The sequence below is a fragment of the Lissotriton vulgaris genome, chromosome 3_2 (genome assembly GCF_964263255.1).
Source record: "Lissotriton vulgaris chromosome 3_2, aLisVul1.2, whole genome shotgun sequence".
Classification (NCBI taxonomy): domain Eukaryota; kingdom Metazoa; phylum Chordata; class Amphibia; order Caudata; family Salamandridae; genus Lissotriton; species Lissotriton vulgaris.
Window position 1 is genome coordinate 198,456,665 of NC_141690.1, and position 22,929 is coordinate 198,479,593.

Genomic DNA, 22,929 nt, shown 5'->3' on the forward strand with positions numbered 1-22,929 from the left:
AAACATGCATCCCAGGTGACTAGTCCCGCTGCCCATGGCAGAACTGCAAACATGCATCCCAGGTGACTAGTCCCGCTGCCCATGGCAGATCTGCAAACATGCATCCCAGGTGACTAGTCCCGCTGCCCATGGCAGATCTGCAAACATGCATCCCAGGTGACTAGTCCCGCTGCCCATGGCAGATCTGCAAACATGCATCCCAGGTGACTAGTCCCGCTGCCCATTGCGGATCTGCTGCCATGTGTCCCAGGTGACTAACCCCGCTGCCCATGGCAGGTCTGCAGCCATGTGTCCCAGGTGACTAGTCCTGCTACCCATGCATCCCAGGTGACTAGTCCAGCTGCCCATAGCAGATCTGCGGTCTTGTTTCCCAGGTGTCTAGCCCTGCTACCCATGTGTCCCAGGTGACTAACCCCGCTGCCCATGGCAGATCTGCTGCCACGCATACCAGGTGACTAACCCCACCGCCCATAGCGGATCTGCGGTCTTGTGTCCCAGGTGTCTAGCCCTGCTACCCAGCTGTCCCAGGTGACTAACCCCGCTACCCATGGCAGATCTGCTGCCATGTGTCCCAGGTGACTAACCCCGCTGCCCATGGCAGATCTGCGGCCATGCGTCCCAGGTGACTAACCCCGCTGCCCATGGCAGATCTGCGGCCATGTGTCCCAGGTGACTAACCCCGCTGCCCATGGCAGATCTGCGGCCATGTATCCCAGGTGACTAACCCCGCTGCCCATGGCAGGTCTGCGGCCATGTGTCCCAGGTGACTAGTCCTGCTACCCATGCATCCCAGGTGACTAGTGCCGCTGCCCATGGCGGATCTGCGGTCTTGTGTCCCAGGTGTCTAGCCCTGCTACCCATGTGTCCCAGGTGACTAACCCCGCTGCCCATGGCAGATCTGCTGCCACGCATACCATGTGACTAACCCCGCTGCCCATGGCAGGTCTGCGGCCATGTGTCCCAGGTGACTAGTCCCGCTGCCCATGGCGGATCTGCGGTCTTGTGTCCCAGGTGTCTAGCCCTGCTACCCATCTGTCCCAGGTGACTAGTCCTGCTGCCCATGGCAGATCTGCGGCCATGTGTCCCAGGTGACTAACCCCGCTGCCCATGGCAGGTCTGCGACTATGTGTCCCAGGTTACTAGTCCCGCTGCCCATGGCGGATCTGCGGTCTTGTGTCCCAGGTGTCTAGCCCTGCTACCCATGTGTCCCAGGTGACTAACCCCGCTACCCATGGCAGATCTGCAAACATGCATCCCAGGTGACTAGTCCTGCTGCCCATGGCAGATCTGCGGCCATGTGTCCCAGGTGACTAACCCTGCTGCCCATGGCAGGTCTGCGGCCATGTGTCCCAGGTGACTAGTCCCGCTGCCCATGGCGGATCTGCGGTCTTGTGTCCCAGGTGTCTAGCCCTGCTACCCATGTGTCCCAGGTGACTAACCCCGCTACCCATTGCAGATCTGCAAACATGCATCCCAGGTGACTAGTCCCGCTGCCCATGGCGGATCTGCGGTCTTGTGTCCCAGGTGTCTAGCCCTGCTACCCATGTGTCCCAGGTGACTAACCCCGCTGCCCATGGCAGGTCTGCGGCCATGTGTCCCAGGTGACTAGTCCCGCTGCCCATGGCGGATCTGCGGTCTTGTGTCCCAGGTGTCTAGCCCTGCTACCCATCTGTCCCAGGTGACTAGTCCTGCTGCCCATGGCAGATCTGCGGCCATGTGTCCCAGGTGACTAACCCCGCTGCCCATGGCAGGTCTGCGACTATGTGTCCCAGGTTACTAGTCCCGCTGCCCATGGCGGATCTGCGGTCTTGTGTCCCAGGTGTCTAGCCCTGCTACCCATGTGTCCCAGGTGACTAACCCCGCTACCCATGGCAGATCTGCAAACATGCATCCCAGGTGACTAGTCCTGCTGCCCATGGCAGATCTGCGGCCATGTGTCCCAGGTGACTAACCCTGCTGCCCATGGCAGGTCTGCGGCCATGTGTCCCAGGTGACTAGTCCCGCTGCCCATGGCGGATCTGCGGTCTTGTGTCCCAGGTGTCTAGCCCTGCTACCCATGTGTCCCAGGTGACTAACCCCGCTGCCCATGGCAGATCTGCGGCCATGTGTCCCAGGTGACTAACCCCGCTACCCATGGCAGATCTGCAAACGTGCATCCCAGGTGACTAGTCCCGCTGCCCATGGCGGATCTGCGGTCTTGTGTCCCAGGTGTCTAGCCCTGCTACCCATGTGTCCCAGGTGACTAACCCCGTTGCCCATGGCAGATCTGCAAACATGCATCCCAGGTGACTAGTCCTGCTGCCCATGGCAGATCTGCGGCCATGTGTCCCAGGTGGCTAACCCCGCTGCCCATGGCAGATCTGCGGCCATGTGTCCCAGGTGACTAACCCCGCTACCCATGGCAGATCTGCAAACGTGCATCCCAGGTGACTAGTCCTGCTGCCCATGGCAGATCTGCGGCCATGTGTCCCAGGTGGCTAACCCCGCTACCCATGGCAGATCTGCAAATGTGCATCCCAGGTGACTAGTTCCGCTGCCCATTGCGGATCTGCGGTCTTGTGTCCCAGGTGTCTAGCCCTGCTACCCATGTGTCCCAGGTGACTAACCCCGCTGCCCATGGCAGATCTGCGGCCATGTGTTCCAGGTGTCCAACCCCGCTGCCCATGGCTGATCTGTGGCCATATGTCCCAGGTGTGAACCTTGGTTTCAGTCTCATCAGTAGCCATGCTGACAATACTCACGTTCGTGGTCTTCTTGTAGTAGTCGATGTTGTGCACATCCCTCGCCAGGCCAAAGTCAGCAATCTTCATAACGTTGTCATCCGTCACTAGCACGTTCCGGGCTGCCAGATCTCGGTGTATGCACTGCAAGTGACAAGTAACTGGTGAACCTCAACCCCCAAGTAGTGTTTTTCAAAAAGGCAAGCAAACAGAGCTCCGGAATATTGTGGTGTACTGGCAACAACGGCATGCACTCAAGTTAAATGTACAGCTTGCACAACAAAATAGCTGGGCAGTATGAGGGTCTGCGGCAAAGATGTGTGAATCACAGGTTAAAATGCCGGCACAACGGAATCAACTTTCAATATTTTATAAGGGGAGCACAATGATCACTCCTAAATCAAGAAGAAAATACATAACTTGAAAGTGCCTAAAGATCTTTGAATTTGTGCTCATACATGGTTAGTAGCCTCTTTACAAACCTTATGACGTTAGAAGTAACTCCCGAAACTCTTTGTGCATAATCTGTACTATTCTGTACAACCCTTCCTTATGCAGGGTAGTTCTTAATTGAAACGCACTGTATTTTCAATCGAAGATGGCTCTGCCCCACCATTCCTTAATCCTAGTCAGTAGGTTCTGATGAGGCTGGCTCCTGTTTGTTGCTCTCAGATCAGATTATCTGCTAGGGTGCCTCTCAATATGTTTATTGTGTGCTCTTCATCCTTATTCATGGAGAGGCTGCTAACCGCCTGAGCACTGAACTGGAGAGGGTTAGGGACCATTCAGCATTCACCCTTGAAGCTTGCAACCATGACTGTGTTGCCTGTTGTTTACATGTTATCAATTCTTTAGCTGCAAAAGTTCCGAGTGTATTTATTTAGAGACAAAAGCAATCCTCTGCTCTGTAAGGGACATATGATGCCTTCAGTCAGTCATCTAAATCAGTTGTTCTTAACCTTTTGACCTCAGTGGAACCCCAACTAATGATCACTGGAACGCGGATACCCCAACTAAATCACTATTGGAATTCGGGGACCCCACATAGTCATTACTGTAAGTCATGGAGCCCTGGCTAAGCAATTTTGGTGATATCTACCGCAAAAAAATACAGAAAGAAGCACTTAAAAAAAAAAAAATTCACTAATTATTAAGTATTTTCTTTTATTCACAAATATAAAAATCTACATTTTAAAGGGGAGGTTGGCGCTTTCCTAAATTCAATTGAGGCTAGTCATCGTGCATACTTTATGCTGCTTGATGCACTTGCACTGCTCCCATGAATCATTTTTTTTGCTCATTAATTAATAAAAACTTCACTAATCTATTAGTATTCTTTAATTTTTTTTCTAAGCAGTCGTGGTCCCCCTGAGTTGGTGTCGCGAACCCCCAGAGGTCCCGGAACTGACATTCTATTTTCAGCAAATACCGAAAGCACGGATGGCTGTCAGGGTCTAAGTACTGCATCTATTACACTGCCTTTTTTATTATAAGAAACATAGAAAAAACACAAGAAAAACTATATAAGGAATATGCTACTTACCAGTATGCATCTGTTCTTGGCATGTAGGGCTGTTGACATTCATATCTGTGCATAGATCGTCGCCTAGTGTTGGGTCCGGATGATTGCACATTGTTGTCCTGGAAGAAGGCTCCTCCCCTGGACTACAGTGCGCATGGGCATCCTCTCCATCTTCAGATTGTTTTTCGCCATTGTGGCAGAGATGGAGTGTAGTACAGTAAGTGATGACCATGCCTGAGAATGATTCTGAGTGCTGCAGCTGTGACAGGCACCGGGGAGGAGGGCGGGCGATATGAATGTCAGCAGCCCTACATGCCAAGAACAGATGCATACTGGTAAGTAGCATATTCCGTTCGAGGCATGTGGGCTGCTGAATTCATATCTGTGCATAGAATAAATAGCAGTTACCTCCTTAGCGGTGGTTGCCCGTGCCAGCTGCAGCAGTCTGAAAAAGAGTTTTGAGAACAGCCTGTCCTACAGCAGCTTGCTTTTTGGAGTGTACATCTACGCAGTTGTGTTTGGTAAATGTATGTATGGTGGTCCATGTGGCTGCTCTACATATATCCTCTAGAGGAATGTTACCCAGGAAAGCCATGGATGCCCCTAGCTTGCATGTGGAATGCGCTTGTGGGGGGAACTGTTAACGTGCGTTTAGCCTTTTGATAACATATCTGTATGCACTTAACAATCCATCTGGCTATACCTGATTTGGAAATGGGGTTGCCTTTGTGTTGTGGGGAGAAGGCAACAAACAGTTGCTCAGTTTTCCTGAAATCCTTTGTCCTGTCAACGTAATACAGGAGATCTCTTTTAACATCTAAAGCGTGCAGTGCTCGTTCTGCCACTCTATCGGGATTTGGGAAGAAAACGGGTAGCTCTATGGTTTGGTTAATGTGGACTGCTACACCACCGTAGGCATGAATGTAGGGTTGGTACGCAGCACTACCCTATTAGCATGAACCTGCATGAAAGGCTCTTGAATAGTTAGTGCTTGAAGCTCACTAACTCTTCTTAGCGATGTGATTGCTACTAGAAAGGCAACTTTCCATGTCAGAAACTGTATCTCACAAGAGTGAAGAGGTTCAAAGGGTGGTCCCATTAATCTAGTGAGAACCACGTTCAGATTCCAGACAGGTGAAGGAGGGTGTCTGGGAGGAATCACTCTTGAGTCCCTCCATAAAAGCTTTAATGGCTGTCACCCTGAAAAGAGAAAGATGCTGTCTGTTTTGAAGATAGCTGCCATTGCAGCCAAATGTATCCTGATGGAACTATATGCCAGATTGCATCTGTATAGATGCAGCCAATAACAGATAATGTTTTGCGTGGACGCATCCAGCGGATTTATGTCATTGTTGGAAGAGTAAATGACAAATCGCTTCCATTTGGTCGCATAGCATGCCCTGGTAGTAGGTCTTCTTGCCTCCTTGATGATGTTTATACAGTCAGGGGGTAAGTTGAGGTAGCCAAACTCTATGACCTCAGGAGCCATATTGCAAGGCTCAACTGTTGTGGATCTGGGTGCTGAATGTCTCAATGGCTCTGAGTGAGGAGACTGGGAATGAGGCGCAGTCGTTGGTGAGGCGCCACTGAAAGTTCTAGGAACGTGGTGTACCACGCCTGCCTTTCCCACGTTGGAGCAACCAGGATGAGCGTCATGGAGTGTTGTCGCAGTTTGCGTGCCACTAGCGGGATGAGCGGTGCTGGAGGAAAAGCGTACGCAAATCTGCCTGACCAGTTCATCCATATCGCATTGCCCTGAGACTGGGGGTGTGGGAACCTGGCGGCGAAGGTTTGGCATTTTGCGTTTTCCTTTGTGGAGAATAGGTCTATTTATGGATGACCCCACTGCTGGAAATATGGTTGGACCACCGAGGGGTGTATCTCCCACTCGTGCATCTGATGGCTGTGCCTGCTGAGCAGGTCCGCCATCTGGTTGTCCTTGCCTGGGAGATGTTCCGCCATGAGGAACATGTTCCTCTGAATGGCCCACTTCCACATGCTCTGGGCTAGATGACACAATTGTGGAGAGTGTGTGCCTTCCTGCTTCTGGATGTAATACATGGCAGTCATGTTGTCCGTCCGGATCAGCACGACTTTGTTGCACAAATGCAACTTGAAAGCCTTCATTGCCATTAAGATTACCATCAGCTCCAACAGGTTGATATGCATCTTTTGCTGCTGCGTCGTCTATAGTCCCTGCACGGTATAATGGAGAACATGCGCTCCCCAGCCCTGGAGAGATGCGTCCGTTGTTAGCACTATTTGTGGGACAGGCTCTTGGAACGGTCGCCCCCTGCAAAGGTTTTGTGTGTTCCACCAATGCAGAGAGTTGTATGCAGGACCGGTCACCAACACTAGGTCGTTTAGATGTCCATGAGCCTGGTTCCATTGTCGTGCTAAGCACTCTTGAAGGGGACGCATGTGTAGCCTCGCGTGCGGGACTATGAAGATGCAAGAGGCCATCATACCTATCAGCTGCATAAATACCTGCGCTGGGAGTGAGTGCTGGGGCCTGAACTTCTGAATCAGCAATTGCATGCTGTTGACTCTGGCAGAGTTCGGCTGCGCTGTTGCTGTCAGAGTGTTTATTGTCGCACCTAGGTACTGTTGCACATGTGCGGGTTGAAGGTGTGATTTTGGGTAATTTAGTGAAAATCCCAGACTTTGTAGGATGTGAATTGTGCGGGACATGTGGCTGACACACTGCTGGGCTGACTTTGCTTGGACAAGCCAGTCGTCCAGATAAGGATAGACATGGATGTGTTGTCTCCGAAGGTGCGCAGCCACTGTCGCCAAGCACTTGGTGAACACCCGGGGGGCAGTAGTGACCCCGAAAGGCAGGACCTTGAACTGGTAATGCTGGTTGTTTATGGTGAACCTGAGATATTTCCTGTGTCCTGGGTGAATGGGGATGTGGAAATATGCGTCCTTTAGGTCTAGGGCTGCTAGGAAGTCCCCCTGACTGAGCAATGGTAGAACCTGCTGCAAAGTTAGCATGTGAAAATGTTCTGACAAGATGTACTGGTTCAGGGGTCTGAGGTCTAGAATGGGCCGGATAGACCAGTCCTTTTTTGGGATTAAGAAGTACAGTGAGTACACCCCTGTGCCCTGCTGTTCTAAAGGCACAAGTTCTATGCCCCCTGTTTGCAGCATGCAGAGTACTTCTTGCTGCAATAAGTGCATGTGCTCTGCGGACATAGGACGGTGCCTTGGGAGTATGTTGGGTGGAGTGGAGGTCAATTCCAGACAATAGCCGTATTGTATAAGTTGTCTCACCCACCTGTCTGTGGTCATGCCTTCCCAGACTGGCAGGAACTGCTGAAGTCTTCCCCCGGCTGGTGTTATATGGTCCGGGGGCAGGGACAAGGCGTCACTGTTTATTGGTGGCGGAGGATCTGGCATTATTATTTCCACGTCCTCTGCCCTTGGTGCTGTTCCCACGATATCCACCCCTGTTGTTTTTTACATAGGTGGCCTGCGTGCTCCCCTTGTTGTATTGGGCTTGCTGTGATGCTTGACCTCTAGAGGCTCCTCCGTTACCGGAGCGACGAAAGGAACCGCCCCTGAACTGTTGTGACTGCAGAGCCCCATGGATTTTGCTGTCTCAGTGTCTTTTTTAATCTTTTCAAGGGTCGTGTCCACAAAAGGACCAAAAAATAAGTCAGGGTTAACCGGCTGATTGAGCAGAGTTGTTTGTATCTCTGGTTTAAAACCAGAGATGCAGAGCCAGGCATGGCGTCTTAGCATCACACTAGTGTTGATGGCCCTAGCTGCTGTGTCTGCTGCATCGAGTGCACACTTGATTGATGCATTGGAAATTAACTTCCTCTCCTGTATCAGCGTTTCTGCTCCCTCTTTATAAACATCAGGCAGGTGTTGTAGTAGCTGCTCTAACGTGTCGTAGTGAGCCCTATCATATCTGGCTAATAGGGACCGTGTATTTGAGATCCTCCAAATATTAGCCGCTTGAGCCGCTACACGTTTGCCAGAAGCTTCCAAGATTTTGGATTCTTTGTCCAGAGGAGGAGCATCACCACTTGTTTGAGAGTTTGCTCTCTTGCGAGCATTAGCCACCACTAAGGAGTCCAATGGGATTTGGCCCCTGATATACGTAGGGTCCACAGGCGCAGGCCGGTATTTCCTCTCAATCCTTGGGTTTACAACCCTTGCCCTTGTGGTCTCCTTGAAAATGTCAGTAGCATGTTTAAGGACACCCTTTAGCATAGGTAATGTCTTTACCGATCTTTCTGAAGTTGAAAAGGTATCAAACAGAAAATCTTCCTCCACTGGGTCAGCGTGCATTGCCACCTCATGGTTATTGGCTGCCCTTTCAATCAATACGTTGAACGCTGCCGTATCTTCAGTAGGCAAGGTTTTGACAGTGTAGGACTGAGTGTCAGGTGTGGTTTGAGGCTCATCAGGGTCAATCCAGGTTTGAGGTTCCTCCTGATCTGTGTCAGCCGGATAAGAAAATTCATCCTCATTGTATCCCTCCCCCACATCCTCATTGATGCGTGTGGGAGAATAGGCATAGTCTTGGGCATAGGACTCCACAGGTTCAAAAAGAACAGGTGAGGTGGCAGAATCCCTTTTCCTTTTGAGAGGGATTTTGTATGACTCTAAGGGGTGTTCTGGAGCGATCTTCCTTTTGTGGATGGTGAGCCTGCCAGAGTCTGAGTCGATGAACAGCTTTGACTGATTGTCATAGGAGGGTGCCTGGAGCACTACATCCTCTTGAATGGACGGAGACCTTGAAACTACCGACGCCTTTTTGGACGTGTCAGTGCTTTTCTGTGGCTCGAACGCTTTGGGTCTAGCGGTCGGGGTAGTCCGAATTAAGTGGTGGCGCAAGCATTGGAGACGAACCGACCTTTTTTGGGGGTGGCGCTGTCTTCGATCCGCCCGACTTCGTCTGATCAGTAGCTGGCTTGCGGCCTTGCGTCGACTCGAGCTCATGTTGCGCAGCAGGTAAGCTTTTTGGCTTCGACGCGACATGCTCTTTCGGGTCGGGTTTGCTTTTCGACTCGAAGGCCTTGCTCAACAGTGGCTTGGAGGCTGTAAGCTTTGGATCGACAGTCTTTTTAACCTTGAGTCCTTTGCCAGTGTCGCCATGTTTGGACGTCGACGGCGTCAATGCGACGTGCTTGACTGCAGGGACAGGCTTCGGCGCCCAGCTCTTCGGGTCGACGCCCCCTTGTGACCCCGAAGGGTCGATGACACTTTTAGATTTCATCAGAGCCGACGAATCCAAGGCCGTCGATCCGAGTACTGTCTTTAGTAGTTCCGGTTTCGATTTCGCCACCGAGATTGGTTGATCGACCGATGGCTCTTTAGAAGCATTCTTAGCCGGGCCTTGACGCGGGGCTATAGAATGTGGGTGAAGATCTTGGCTAAGACCTTCCGGCGATGCCGCGACCTGAGCCGTAGAGAGTGCAGTGTCACTTTTGGGCCCCGCAACTGCGGGTGGGCCTTGCTCATCACTCGAGTCGTCATCGACGGCTCCGATGGCTTCCGCGTCGTCTCCTACCTCGAAGACGTCTTCCTCATGGACGTAGTCTTCTTCCTCGTTCATATCGTAGTTGGAGTCGTGCTCCGACGCAGGGTCCGACTGCTGGTCAGGATCCTCTTCATCGATGCCCTCATCGTCTTCGGCCTCGAAGATGTTCTCCGGGTCGGGCGCCGTTTTCAGCGCCGACTGTCGTGCGGCGCGTCAAAGCCGAAGCGTCTTCTTGAACCGGAACTTGGAACAGGCCATGGTCCGTGGTCCGGAGATAGACATTTATTGCACACTGGGTGCACATCAATGTGAGGGTATTTGGAGTTGCAGACTGGGCATCTCTTCAACGGGCTCCGTTCCATTGTCGATGGGGCCTTTAGTGTCGAAAAAGGCAAACTGCCTTCGACGTCCTGTTCGAAGAACTGGATCAAGTAGGCACCGAACGAGAGACAATACCGACGCCCCGAAGGCCTTTTGGCCTTGCGAAAAGAATTTATATCGATTCCGAACTTGAGTCAAGAAAGTACATCCGAACCCAATGGTGGAAAAAAACAATCTGAAGATGGAGAGGATGCCCATGCGCACTGTAGTCCAGGGGAGGAGCCACCTATCTCGTGATACTTCGAAGACTCTTCCAGGACAACAATGTGCAATCATCCGGACCCAACACTAGGCGGCGATCTATGCACAGATATGAATTCAGCAGCCCACATGCCTCGAACACATATTTAAAGAGTGTATGGGGTCATACTATGATTTATTTACTGTTAAGAAGGATATGTGGCCAAAGCACTTAACACAATCCATTCTCACATAACACAATCCATTCACCACCTCCCCCAGCAAATGCATAGCAAACTCAGCAATTATGACTCACTCGGATCCAATGAGCTTCCGGGGCTGTCAGCTTTTTTTAACAGGTAGACATGATCTGATGACCCTTACACTGGACGGTGCCAGCACCAGCGTTTGTAGGTACAAGCACAGCAGCAACACCTGATCTTGGGACAGTCACCAAAGACTAACAAAGTAGACCAGCCCAGACGCTTTCTTCACTAGACCTATGATCCCAAGGCATTTATTTTCACTTTTTAAAAATGTATTTTTAGATCTCAGCTAGCGGTCTGTTGGCCTCAGACCTATTGGATGTAATTTACTTGGCGAGGGCTCTTGGTCATACTTTGCTCATGATTCTACGGATGGCCTATCTCAGTTCCCTGCTCCCTGATAGAAAGGCTGTGCCCCTATTTTGTCCACATAAGGGCACATTGAAGCTCACTGTGTTTAGGCTGGACGCGTGTTTCCATTCTACTGCTGACGCAGGTACTTGCATTGTAATGCATGAGGGACTATATTTTCTCTTGCTCTCAGTCTCTCTTCTTGCTCTCGCTGATCCTCTCCTTAACGTACTGCTGTCCCCAGCCCCAGCTTGCCCCCCCCCAGTGCTCCATCTGTTGCCAACAGAGCCGCAGGTAACCATCCCTTGATGCTTTTGAAACCATTTCAAGATGGCTACCTGTGTGGGCATGTATACAGAGGTGTGCTACCTCTTGCTCCAGCTATGGGAATGATTTCCGATAAAACCATTTTAAGATGGCAACCCGCCCATGCACAGCTGCCACCTTGCAATATTTTTTTATAAAGCATTTAGAGATACCCATCATGTGTGCACACTTATGCACCTTCACTGTGCCCAACTTGGAATGGTTTTATTATAAACAATGGCAAAACGAAAACAAGCTTTGGCAAAGCCAAACCGTCTGCATTCAGTATCATAATCCAGACTCGATGAACTTGCACAAATTGTTGGACGCTGGAAGAGTTTCACGTATCGTTGTGGTCTCCTTGTGAGCACCTCTACTTATTTCACTTTCTTTCAACAAAACAGACCCAATAGTACCATATCTAAGTACACGAGTTTTGCTACAGTAGCGCACAAGCACTTTGCATAGTGCATCATCCAGTCCATGATGCTATGCTGAAGCGCATCCTCCTCATTGATAAAGGTATATATGGAACCGCACCGTAACAGTCACCAGTGAGCCCTATGTCATGAGAGTGACTTGCAGCCTGCCTAGCTTTTTCTACTAACAGTCCCGAGGGCCTCGTTACAAGCCCTGTGCTAATCCTGATCGGTCCAATACAACAAGATATCAGCCCAATGGCGATTACAACATTTGCAGTAAATTTGCAGATCTGGGGGACTGATATGTCTGGGTAAAACTCCAGTGTGAAAATGGGGAATAACCGAGGGAATCTGGTGGACATTCCAGTTTTACTGGTAGTTTCTCACTTCTGAGAGTACCCCTAGGGTACAACTCAGAATCCCACTGTATTCTCCCACCGAAACAACCGATATAGGGACAGGGAACTCTAAAGGCAATCCTAAGGGGCGAGGGGCAGAAAATACCAGACCCTCTAGAGCCCACTTGTAAAGTCGCTAAAACAAGTCGTTTTGCCATCCTGCTTAAAGGTGCAGGCTCGCAAGTTCATAAATGCTTAGTGCTGTTGCTCGGAAAAAAAACCAACAACAAAAAACAGGGCTGTCCTAAAGTCACCTCCTAAACATTAGGCTAGTTGACAGGTATGAGTGCTATATACGTAACCCAAAACATATGATGTACTTAGGAAAGTAAAAAAACATATCAATAAATACGAATCCTAAATACATGTTCTAACTAGGCTGTTTTCTTTATGTAGAACTTACTTTACTTCTACATGAAATACATATGCAAGGCAACTTTAAAAATATTTTCAAATTAAAATAGCGCAAATTACGACAAAAACGCCCAGTCACATGCTTTGTTTTCAATACAATATGGATTAAACGTTTTTCAGTAACCTTTCCATGTACATTTAGGGCTGATCATGGTCACTTTCTTTCTTTTTTTTTTATTCATTCACTCATAAACCACACTTGTCCCTCAACAAGTACAGAGTTCCCATTGATTACATAGGTAAACGTCCCACCAGCTGAGAGCAACACGTGTTACTGGCTCACCTTCTGAGAGGCCAGGTACTCCATGCCGCGTGCCACCTGGTAGGCACAGGATACCAGGTCCTTGAATGTCAGCTGCTCTTCGGGAAGTTTGCAGGTATCAAAGGAGTAATCCATGCCAGGAGGGCGCCGGGCCCTCAGGTACTCCCGCAGGTTTCCTTTGGATGCATATTCCACCAGCACGTAGAGCGGGCCTACAGAGGGACATGCAACCAGAGCACCGGGTTATGGAAGCTGGGTCACGCGGGGAGGTAAATGTGATCGACACTACAACGCATGCTCAGGGAGCTCCATGCCGACCCTCCTGCAGCTCAGATACTTTAATTGCATTATACTAATGGGATCTCTTCACACACACCTCGCATGATGAAGATAGAGGTTGGTAGTATTATTGGTGCCAAAAATGCATAAAATATGGCAAGGATTAGTTATGATATGCATGAAAAAAGGCTATCAGTAGCCTGTGAAATAAGTTAAATCCCTTTCATCATATACATTTTAACATGTTTTTGGTAAAACCATTTTCGGTGAAAGCTGAGAGAGGTTCTGGGAAGGTTTGCTGGATGAGACTGTGGGTTCAGAAATGGCATCTATGAAATATTGTGGTACAGAATTTACTGAGGCACGGGAGGGACCAGGCACATGAAGGGACCAGGCACATGAAGGGACCAGACCTGCACATACTGCAGAGAAGAACCCTAAACAGGATCAGTAAAACGTGCCAGAAAGCAGGCATGGCACAATTGAGTCTGAATGCGGTTGGGATGTCAGCTGGACTGTTCAATGGGTAGAAGGGACTTAAAAAGGTCCAGGTGATTGGTTGGGCTGTGTTCTGGCTCGAGGAGTACACTCTGAATGACACAACCAGGACTGTGGGCAGAGAGGAAAGTAATTTGAATGAGTGGCTATGTAGGCACGACCGAAAAAGACACAGAGCCGAGAAGCTGGCATGGATAAGTCAGACAGGTTTGTGGGTGGTGCAGGAGGTACTCTGAATGTGGCCTCGATTTGGGCTGGAAAGGGAATATTGATGGAAGAATGGTGAGAGAGGACCAGCCTTCTCCTCTCTGGTGGTCATAGAAAACAAAAGGTAAAGGGCCACCTGTTTAACATGAAACATACTTACTACTACATACACTCAGATTGTGGAAAATGTTTAACGGAATTAAGCATTAGGTTTAATTTTAGGGTCCAATATCCAAATGTGCTTTCTAATCTTTCAGGATTTTTGTGAACTTCTTTTTCTGATATATTGTTCGTTAATTAATTCACAGGGGTGTTGGGTGAAATTAGCAGTGTTTTTGTCTATTGTATATTTTATTAACTGTCTTTCAATTTTGTATTGAAATTCAAAGAATTTAAAATAAATTATCCATGTGAAAAGTACCATCCTGCGTGCAGGCTCCCAGGAGATTAATGATGTTTTTGTGCTTCCCAATCATCTTCATCATTTCCATTTCAGAGACTAGGTCGGACAGGTCTTTATCGGTGGCATCATCTGCAAGCCAAACAAAGATAAAAGCATTAGGGAGAGGGGAAAATGGCTAATCTGGTGGAGCGCATAGAATTGCAGATGGTGTACAGTCTTGTTACAGAACTTGCAGAGGTCTCAGTAATTCCAGATTCCACTGCAAGAACGCGGCCGCCACTCTGCTGGGAGGCGACTGTGAGCATTTATCACTTTTTATGCAACGCATTTTACTGATGAGCCTCTTCTAAACATCCTTATTATATTAGATGCTCTATCTCTACATCTGTGCTGAAATTTGGTCCCACAGGAAGTACTAATAGGCTTTTTGTTGTTGTTGCTGTTTTACATAGCGTGAACTCGACCCGAAGGTATTTGAGCGCTTTACATCAGCACCAGTTACATTACACAAGGGCACATTCATTTTTGTAGGCACTAGGAGGTTAAGTGATTTGCCCAGAATGACAGGATGTTGAGGTGATGCCAAGAGTCAAACCTGGGGCCATATTATCAAGCAAGGGGGATACATTATCGCCGCTTATATCGGCAGGAAACTGCTGCTAAAGCGGCGATAATGGGCTTGATAATATGCCCTTCGGAATTCCCAAAGAAGCCCAGGTTCTGGTGTTAACCTGGGCCTCTATGGGAATTCACAAGGGCATATTATTAAGCCCATTATCGCTGCTTTAGCGGCAGTTTCCTGCCGATAAAAGCGGCGATAATGTATCGCCCTTGCTTGATAATATGGCCCCTAGTTCCCCAATTCCAAAGTCGGGAAGTGGTTGTTGGTTCTTAGACTATCATTCCACTTATGGATTTGGGCACAAACACGAGTTTGCACCGAACCAGGATTCCAAGATGTGTGATATGAAAAAAGGTCCTTACCTGCAATTGTAGCTCTCCAGCGTTGGTATCATTCACAGATTCTGTGGTATGAATCATTCCCTGATCTCGAAGGGCCTGATTCACAGAACTAACTTAGGACAAAATCCTGAACTTACTACCATTTTGGTATTCACGGAAGGCACTTACTTATTTTGGTATTCAAAGAAGGCAATTACTCATTTTGGTATTCACAGAAGGCACTTACTCATCAATGAGTAATTGCCTTCTGTGAATACCAAAATGAGTAAGTTACTAATTTTGGGATTCACAGAAGGCACTTACTCCTCAGTGAGTAATTGCCTTCTGTGAATACCAAAATGAGTAAGTGCCTTCTGTGAATACCAAAATGGTAGTAACATAGCAGTACAAGGTTCTGCCTGCCTGACTAGACCTAAACACTGCCCATTTATTAGCACAATCCTCTTGTTGTAAAAGGCACAAACTTCAGCCAATGAGGTGAGAGTGATCCTAGCCTCACCCCTCCTAGTGGTCTTAACAGCTCCAAATTTCTTAGCACAAGAGTGGAGGATAAATACAAAGAAATGTTTGAGGTGTGCCTCTATTTGATGAGGAGGGTTACTCTATGAAAGATACCAATTCTGGCAAACTACAGTTATAGGAAAAAAAAATGTCTCCTCCAGCACTGGATCTGTCATAGATTCACAGGCCTGAAACAGGATAGCAAACAGTATTAACACAATTCCATTTCGATTCTATAGGACCAGATTAGTGATTTGTTTGGGGAGCTCTTATAATGCAAGACTGCTATAAGGTGAACTTTCATAATTGCCACAACTGTCTAGAGGATTTACAACTACGGGTCTCTCTTTTGTTGATATAGAAAAAACACTTTTTTGTAGATTCTTCCAAGACAACAACCTGCAATCATCCGAGCCTAACACCAGGTGGCGATCTAATGCACAGTGTACTATCTGCAGCTCATAAGCCTCGAACACACTTTTTTGTAGAATGAAAATAACTGAAAGGGTATCAGGCCACTTACTGTCAGTCGTTTTCACCAAGAGTGCTTAACAATGAGAATATGGCATATAAGTCTAGCACAGAAAGTGAAGGAGAGAGAGCGGATTTCACATCCGGTGACACAGGAACAGGCGATACAGAAAACTCTCTCTGGTTCTTATTGAAGGCTTCCGGAATGGGAGTCACTTAGCCTTCGTACACTGATTTATCAGTGCAGCCGGCCTCGTGAGACGAAAACAGCAGACCTATTTCCTTGAACACAAAATTTTATTGTGCAAACATGTTTGCAGGTGTGTACCATCTCTGATACTGGTAATAGGTTTTACTTTCTGCTTTGCTAGAATTCTACCTGCGGTTGGAAGCAGCAGAAAGAGGGTAAGATTGCTATGTATTAATAACAGCAATCATGTTGGAGTGGTATCCATTATTCACACTTCTGGTAACTGTTGTTGCTACCACGTTATATGTCTTCATTGTGGTTACAATTCATATTGTGTACACTGGACTATGATTTTAGTTTTAAAATAAATATTTAAAATGCATTCTTTGTGTTCTAGTGATTTTGAGTGTTATTTCTTAATTAAGAGGAATTGGGGTTCCCTGATTGTTCTTGTAGCATCTCAGGTGATTGATTGTTACCTAGAACACATCTCTCTCAGATACTGCTCAGTGTGTTGTGTAATGGTTGCAGTACAACTGTTTTTCTGATTTGGGTTTGCACAATTACAAAGTGCTTAGCGTTAGGAGCGGGGAGGTCTAGAAAAGCAACCTCAACGTTTCTAGAAAAATCTACAAAACGTTGAGCAGTCTGGCTTTGGGTCGCCTAGACGACAAGCCAGTGGATTGTATGGATCCTTATATTTTTTGTTCAGTCTAGGAACCATCGCCACAACTGTGGGTGGGGTCTGCATCAGCTTAAATACCTCTTCTCAGATGTGATCCACCAAAATAAGGATGTATGTCGTTACTACGCATACTTTTACAACGCATGCCTTTACCACGCAGGTTTTACAACGCAAGTCGTTACAACGACTTGCGTTGGGGGGCGCTGGATAGGGAATGGTTTAATTTACTATTCCAACTCCAGTCCCCGTGGATAGTAGGGAAGGTTTTGGATAGTAAATTAAACTATTCCCTATCCTACAGCGCAAGTCGTTGTAACGACTTGCGTTGTAAAAGTTGCGTGGTAAAGGTACTGCGTGGTAAAAGTTGGGTTGTAAATGCTGTTCCCCCCAGAAAAGCTCCTACTTGTGTCTGCGCTCGTTCTTTAAATTCATATAAAATGCAGTCATTCTGTCCGACTGCCATAAGAAGGTCAAATCTTTGTGCAGCTCTTTCCATCAGGGTATGAAATGTGCTAATGTCATCTGGTGGTGTATCAACCGCAAATGGTATTGCAGCATTCCCCTTTAGCAGAAGGGAGTCATCACACTCATCCCCTCTTGATTCATTTGAGCTAGGTAATTCCTCCTCCTCCACATCAGTGTACTGGTTATCATCAGACATATCCACTCTAATAGGAGGCACATCCAAATATTGTTGGAATGATGAGCATAATGGTGAGGACATATCTTTTCCATGAGGAGGGACCGCCCTTGATCCTAAAGGTATTGGGGACTTTGGATCAGGATGTGGCTGATGTGGTTAGGGAGCCAACTGTGAATTTGATCCTGTTGGAAATATGGTATAGTAATCTGCCATCCTATGGCGCAGGTCTGTAATTAAGTCTAGTGGCACTCTCACTATTAGACGCAGTTCATAATTCTCACAGGAAGGTTTATACGAGTCATGATGTCTACAATTTAATTCTCTCTCTTGGTCTTCCCAAAATTGTGTTGAGTAATTAGAATGTAAGGGTTCTGACTGTCTTTAAAGAGTACATATGCTCTTTCTTTGTCCTGACGTTTGATTCTAATTTGTCCAGAACTACATCCAGATCTGAATCAATCCTCAGCTTCACTATGAAGCAGCTTGGATGATGGCAGGAACTGGATTTTGTTAGGAGTGGTTGTGCTTCAGGCACGGAGTTCTGGACCCTTAGTCAAAAACTTTAGGGAATGTCATTTTCTCAAAGGTGGTATCGATGGACCAGTCAATGATGGCTCGTCGCGGGTCAGTTGCCAATGGTCTCGTCAAAAGGTTAGGGTTTAATGACTCAGCCAACGATGGGCATGTTGGACGTGTATCATCGACAGCTTCAGTTGTCAGTTGAAGGGCCCGTCGATGGATGAGCCTTCTACAGTGGCATCAACAGACTTGTCTGTGATCTCCCTTTTTACAGATGTGGTTCTATAAGGTGTTTTTTCCTCTTGGCTTGCTTGATACCAATCTTGTATTAGACAAAAAAAATATTTTAAGTTCTCTTACATGTAAATATGCTGATTACAATGGTTTTAATTAACTGAGCAATAAAGAATTACTTACTTACTTACTCTTGGCTTGCAGCATCAACAATGGGATGTCGGCTGCAGTTGGAGGCAGTGCAGTAGACGAAGTGACTGTCAATGGCATAACTGACTGCTTTTTTTTTTGTAGATGATTGGAAAGAAGAGGAATGGACATCGGAGAAGGTCTTTTTTGTGTTGTTTCTCATGAGAAGTTGAGCTGTCAGCCTTTTCCTGTGCCTTTTTATTACGCTTTTCATGTAGCTTGACAGAAGTTAAGCCTTTATGGCGCTATCCTTGCTGTCAAATTAGGGATTGCCTCTGGCTCCTTTTTTTATGCTTCTCTTCGGATCTAAAGCAGCTGGTCTTAGATTCATTATAACAAGAAGGGGGAACGGGAAGCGGACAATATTTACCGGGGTCCAATGTACATGTCCTGTAACGTAGAGACCAACAACAAGTGTACAGAGTTCCCCACAGTGGATAGACTAAAGTAAGGAAAACCTCTCTCTCTAGGAGTGTCTGCGGTAGGGATTGGAATAATCCCTTAACGGAATTAAGGATGCCTCACACAAGTCAAAGGTTGGACGGCTATTGCTATCCCACCCGATGATCGTACAGTGTCATTATTGGCTTCCTGCTCCTGCGGCAGGCTGGCGATGCAATGCCCGTCGGGTAGCACTCAGTGCTACGCTTTAGCGGAGTTCTTTTATTCCTTAGCCAATGGGTGCATGTGTGTGAGGGGCCTAAGAAAAGGTGCAAAAGTGAGCGTGAGAGAGGTTTAAAAAAGGTCAGTAGAGTCCATAAGGACAACTTTAATAACATGGCTCACTGCCTTATTAAAAATTGGTGAAAATGAGGGGTATTGAGGCGTAACGATTAAGGTGATCAAGCCTCATTCAACCCTCATTCAAAGTATGGTCGACATGTTTCATGCCTCTAAGGCAATTCATCAGGACCAAAGTGCTCATCAACTTGCTGCAGATTCCCCAGTGGTTGAAGGAATCGAGTATACGACCTGTATTGTGTCGCGGGATTAACCCTTCATAGAGGACCTCCCCAATACCGTAGTCCCTGATTGGTGGGTCCCACAGACTGTCCTAGTGGGGCCAGAGCTGTGTGGAAGACACCTGACTCGCTTCTGGCAAAGGGCACTTCGTCACCTACCCAGCCCACATCGGAAAACTCGTAGGACAGCCGGTCGAGCCATGGTGCGACTGAGCCGCTTAAGATAACGAGTTGCGCGGGTCTTAGATTCATTGCCTGGTAAGGGGTGTCACACAGTGTTGATCTTATGGAGCCATCTGAACAGACTTTCTTCTCTATTTGCTGAAAATCTGTACATTTAGCAGTTATTGGGCTTATGGTTTGGACATAAGCAATAAATGTACACTTTGTGTGGGTCTTCTCGCCTTGTGCTATTTATAATGAGGTGAATGCGTAATAAAATGGCCCTTTTTAGAAATTGTCGAGCAGACAGTGCTTTGTACTGCTATGTTAGTTACAGAAAGACTATCACTTTGACAAGGGGAATGATTCAAGCATGTTAATCTAAGAAAGATCAAATGCTGCAGAAGTACAGCATCCTAAAGGGCCCTACGCTAGCATTCCCCCTTTTTACCCACAGCAGATTTCCAAAAAGGCAAAACTTGTGTAGCCTTAATGTGTTATCCCCTCTCTGAGGTGTGGAACTCAGATTTGTGGTAATACCCCAAATTATCAGGATTTTCTCAACACCTGGGAGTACTGACTGCTTTAGTTTTGTAACTCTAAGAAACTCTAAATAACCCAAGGTACACTGCCCGACTGACTGTCCCTTCCAATATTTCATTATTGCCAAATACCCTGAGGCAGCAACACACCTTTCAACATCTTAACAGCAACTGTAGTGGCCTTATTTGGCTTCTCCTTTTCAATGCCAACCGCATCCGCCATCACCACCTGGCCAAAGCATCCTTCCCCAAGAGGTTTGCCCAAAGTCAAGCTAAAGAAAAGCACAAAAGAGGATAATAAACATTTTGGGCGAAAAGATAGCAGAACAGATATTACATTCTAGTTTGATATTAATATTTAGATTATATCAATGCAGCAGTTGATTATTGCTTTCAACAGTAGCTCCCTAATTTGCATATCCCACAACAATGCAATGCCCCACTTAGGCCAATTTTAAAGGCACACATTTTACACTAAAATATAGAGTGAGAAACCAGCGCAATTAAGAGTTAAAAGGGTTGTGCTGCATGCTGCACAAAAATAATATGGTGGTCTAATGTAAAGAAGGTACCAAAATAAAGTGACTTCCTGGGAGACATTAAGAAATATACTAAAGAATGAAAGACATATTAAAACTGGTAAGGTTTCAAGTATTGATAAAATTATGCTGGACGCAAAAGGTTATTTTCCTCAAAAGTCAGTACGGTACCTGGGTTATTAGCCACCTCGAGTGCCACCCACAAGCCACAGTTAACTATCAGAGAACTGTGCCTAACACGTTGACTCATTTGAGGTTAATCAAAATACAAACACCTCTTATTTCCAGATCTTACAGTTAATACTAAAGAGCAATGATTATAATTTGGTCTGTCAGTATTAGATTTAAATGGACTGCCAAGCTAAGGCCTATCGAACTCACAGAGAGGCATATTTTCCCTCAAGAAGGTGAACCCTCGCTGATTGATAACCTGGAGGGAAAGAGAGTGTGGGGACAGCAGAAGTAACACTGCAAGTTTACTTCCCATAATGACTCTTCCATTAGTTTGGGTGCACACGCCCATTGATCCTGATCTAGGCTGCTCTCCTTGATCGGTCATACACACAGGGACTCCCCTGGGCTGCAGAATCCGCCTGCAACTGAGCCTGCTTATCAAGCTAGCAGGTGGCTGTTATTTATTCTAAGAGTCCGTTAGCTTACATTATACTCCAAGAGGAATTAATCAATCTGCATTTTTAAAGCGCAACAGTCACTCCTAGGGGTATCTGGGCTCCATGCCTCCATCGAAGAGACAGGTCTCGAGTCTTTTTCTGAAGTCTGCCAGCGAGGGGGCAGTACGGAGATGGAGGGGAATATCATTCCAGGTTTTAGTAGCAATGTAGAAGGAGCGGCCTCCGCGGCGACGGGTGCAGGGTGTTTGTGCGAGTGTAGAGGTGCGCAGGTGTCTGGAGGGTTTGTGGAAGTAGTCAATGGTTGAGTAAGACCAGTCCTAGGTCGTGGAGGGTTTTATAGGTGTCCGTGAGGATCTTGAACAGGCATCTCTTCTGGATGGGAGGCCAGTGGAGGTCTCTCAGGTGGGGGGTGATGTGGGTTCATTTCGGGAGGTCCAGGATGAGCCTGTCAATATGGTCTGGAGCCTTCTGAGGAGCTGGGTGGAGAAGGTCGATGTAGAGGACGTTGCCGTAGTTGAGGTGGCTGGTCACAAGGGCCTGAGTGATGGTCTTTCTGGAAATGGTTGGGATCCTTCTGAAGATTCTGCAGAGCATACAATGTGCATGGAAGCAGGAAAAGGTGACAGCGTTGACTTGTCGTTTCATGGTCAGCTGACTGTTGAGGATGATGCGTGCATGGTAGTTCCCTGTGGGTCAGAGTTCTGCAGGCCACCAGCTGTGGTTCCATGTGGCGGTGTTCTTCCTGAACATCAATATTTCAGTTTGTCGGAGTCGAGTTGGAGGCAGTTTTCTCTCATCCATTTGACTAAGTTGGTCATGGCTTTGCAGAAGTCGGTTTTGGCATTGGAGGGGTCGTTGGTGAGCGAGAGGATCAGTTAGGTGTTTTCTGCGTAAGAGATTATGTTGAGTCTGTGAGATCTGACAACATCTGCGAAGGGGGTCATGCAGATGCTGGACAGGGTTGGGCTGAGGTATGATCCTTGTGGTACACCTCATATGATGTCTTTGGGTGCAGAGGTGAAGGGAGGCAGTCGGATGCTCTGTGTGCGTCCTGTAAGGAAGGAGACGATCCACTTAAAAGCGTCTTGCCATATGCCTATGTTAAGGAGTCGGTTGATAAGGGTATTGTGGGAGACTGTGTTGAAGACCGCAGAGAGGTTGAGGAGGCTCAGGGCCCCAGTTTCTTCATGGTCGAGGAGTGTTCTGATGTCGTCTGTGGCGGCAATTAGTGCGGTCTCAGTGCTGTTGTTGTTACGGAGTCCTGATTGCGATGCGTCCAGTAGGTGGTTTTGTTCCAGGAATTTGGTGAGCTGCTGGCTGATGGTTTTCTCGAGTACTTTGGCTGGGTAGTGGAGCATGGAGATCGGAAGATGATGTTTTAGATCGTTGGGGGTCGGTGGAGGCTTTCTTTAGGAGAGATCTGATATCTGCGTGTTTTCATCTGTTTGGGAAGGTTGCTTTGGAGATGGAGATATTGAGGATGCAGCTGAGTTGCATGCTGACTGGGTTTGTTGCCAGGTTGTAGAGGTGATGGGTGCCTTGGAGTGGATGGAAGAAATGATGAGGTAGTCAGGGCGGTGACCACGTAGAA

General features: G+C 47.5%; 1 protein-coding gene across 11 annotated transcripts in view; it reads right to left on the reverse strand.

The window, feature by feature from the left end:
• The window catches only part of FGFR3 (fibroblast growth factor receptor 3), a 129,348-nt gene that overhangs the window by 14,261 nt on the left and 92,158 nt on the right, over window positions 1-22,929 (reverse strand). For all 11 annotated transcript variants that reach the window (XM_086964221.1, XM_086964217.1, XM_086964214.1 and 8 more), the window contains 4 exons: window positions 20,318-20,439; window positions 14,125-14,235; window positions 12,741-12,931; window positions 2,742-2,864 (listed from right to left, as the gene is read on the reverse strand). In XM_086964221.1, the coding sequence (XP_086820347.1) occupies window positions 2,742-2,864; window positions 12,741-12,931; window positions 14,125-14,235; window positions 20,318-20,439 (547 nt within the window). The remainder of the gene's footprint in view (window positions 1-2,741; window positions 2,865-12,740; window positions 12,932-14,124; window positions 14,236-20,317; window positions 20,440-22,929) is intronic.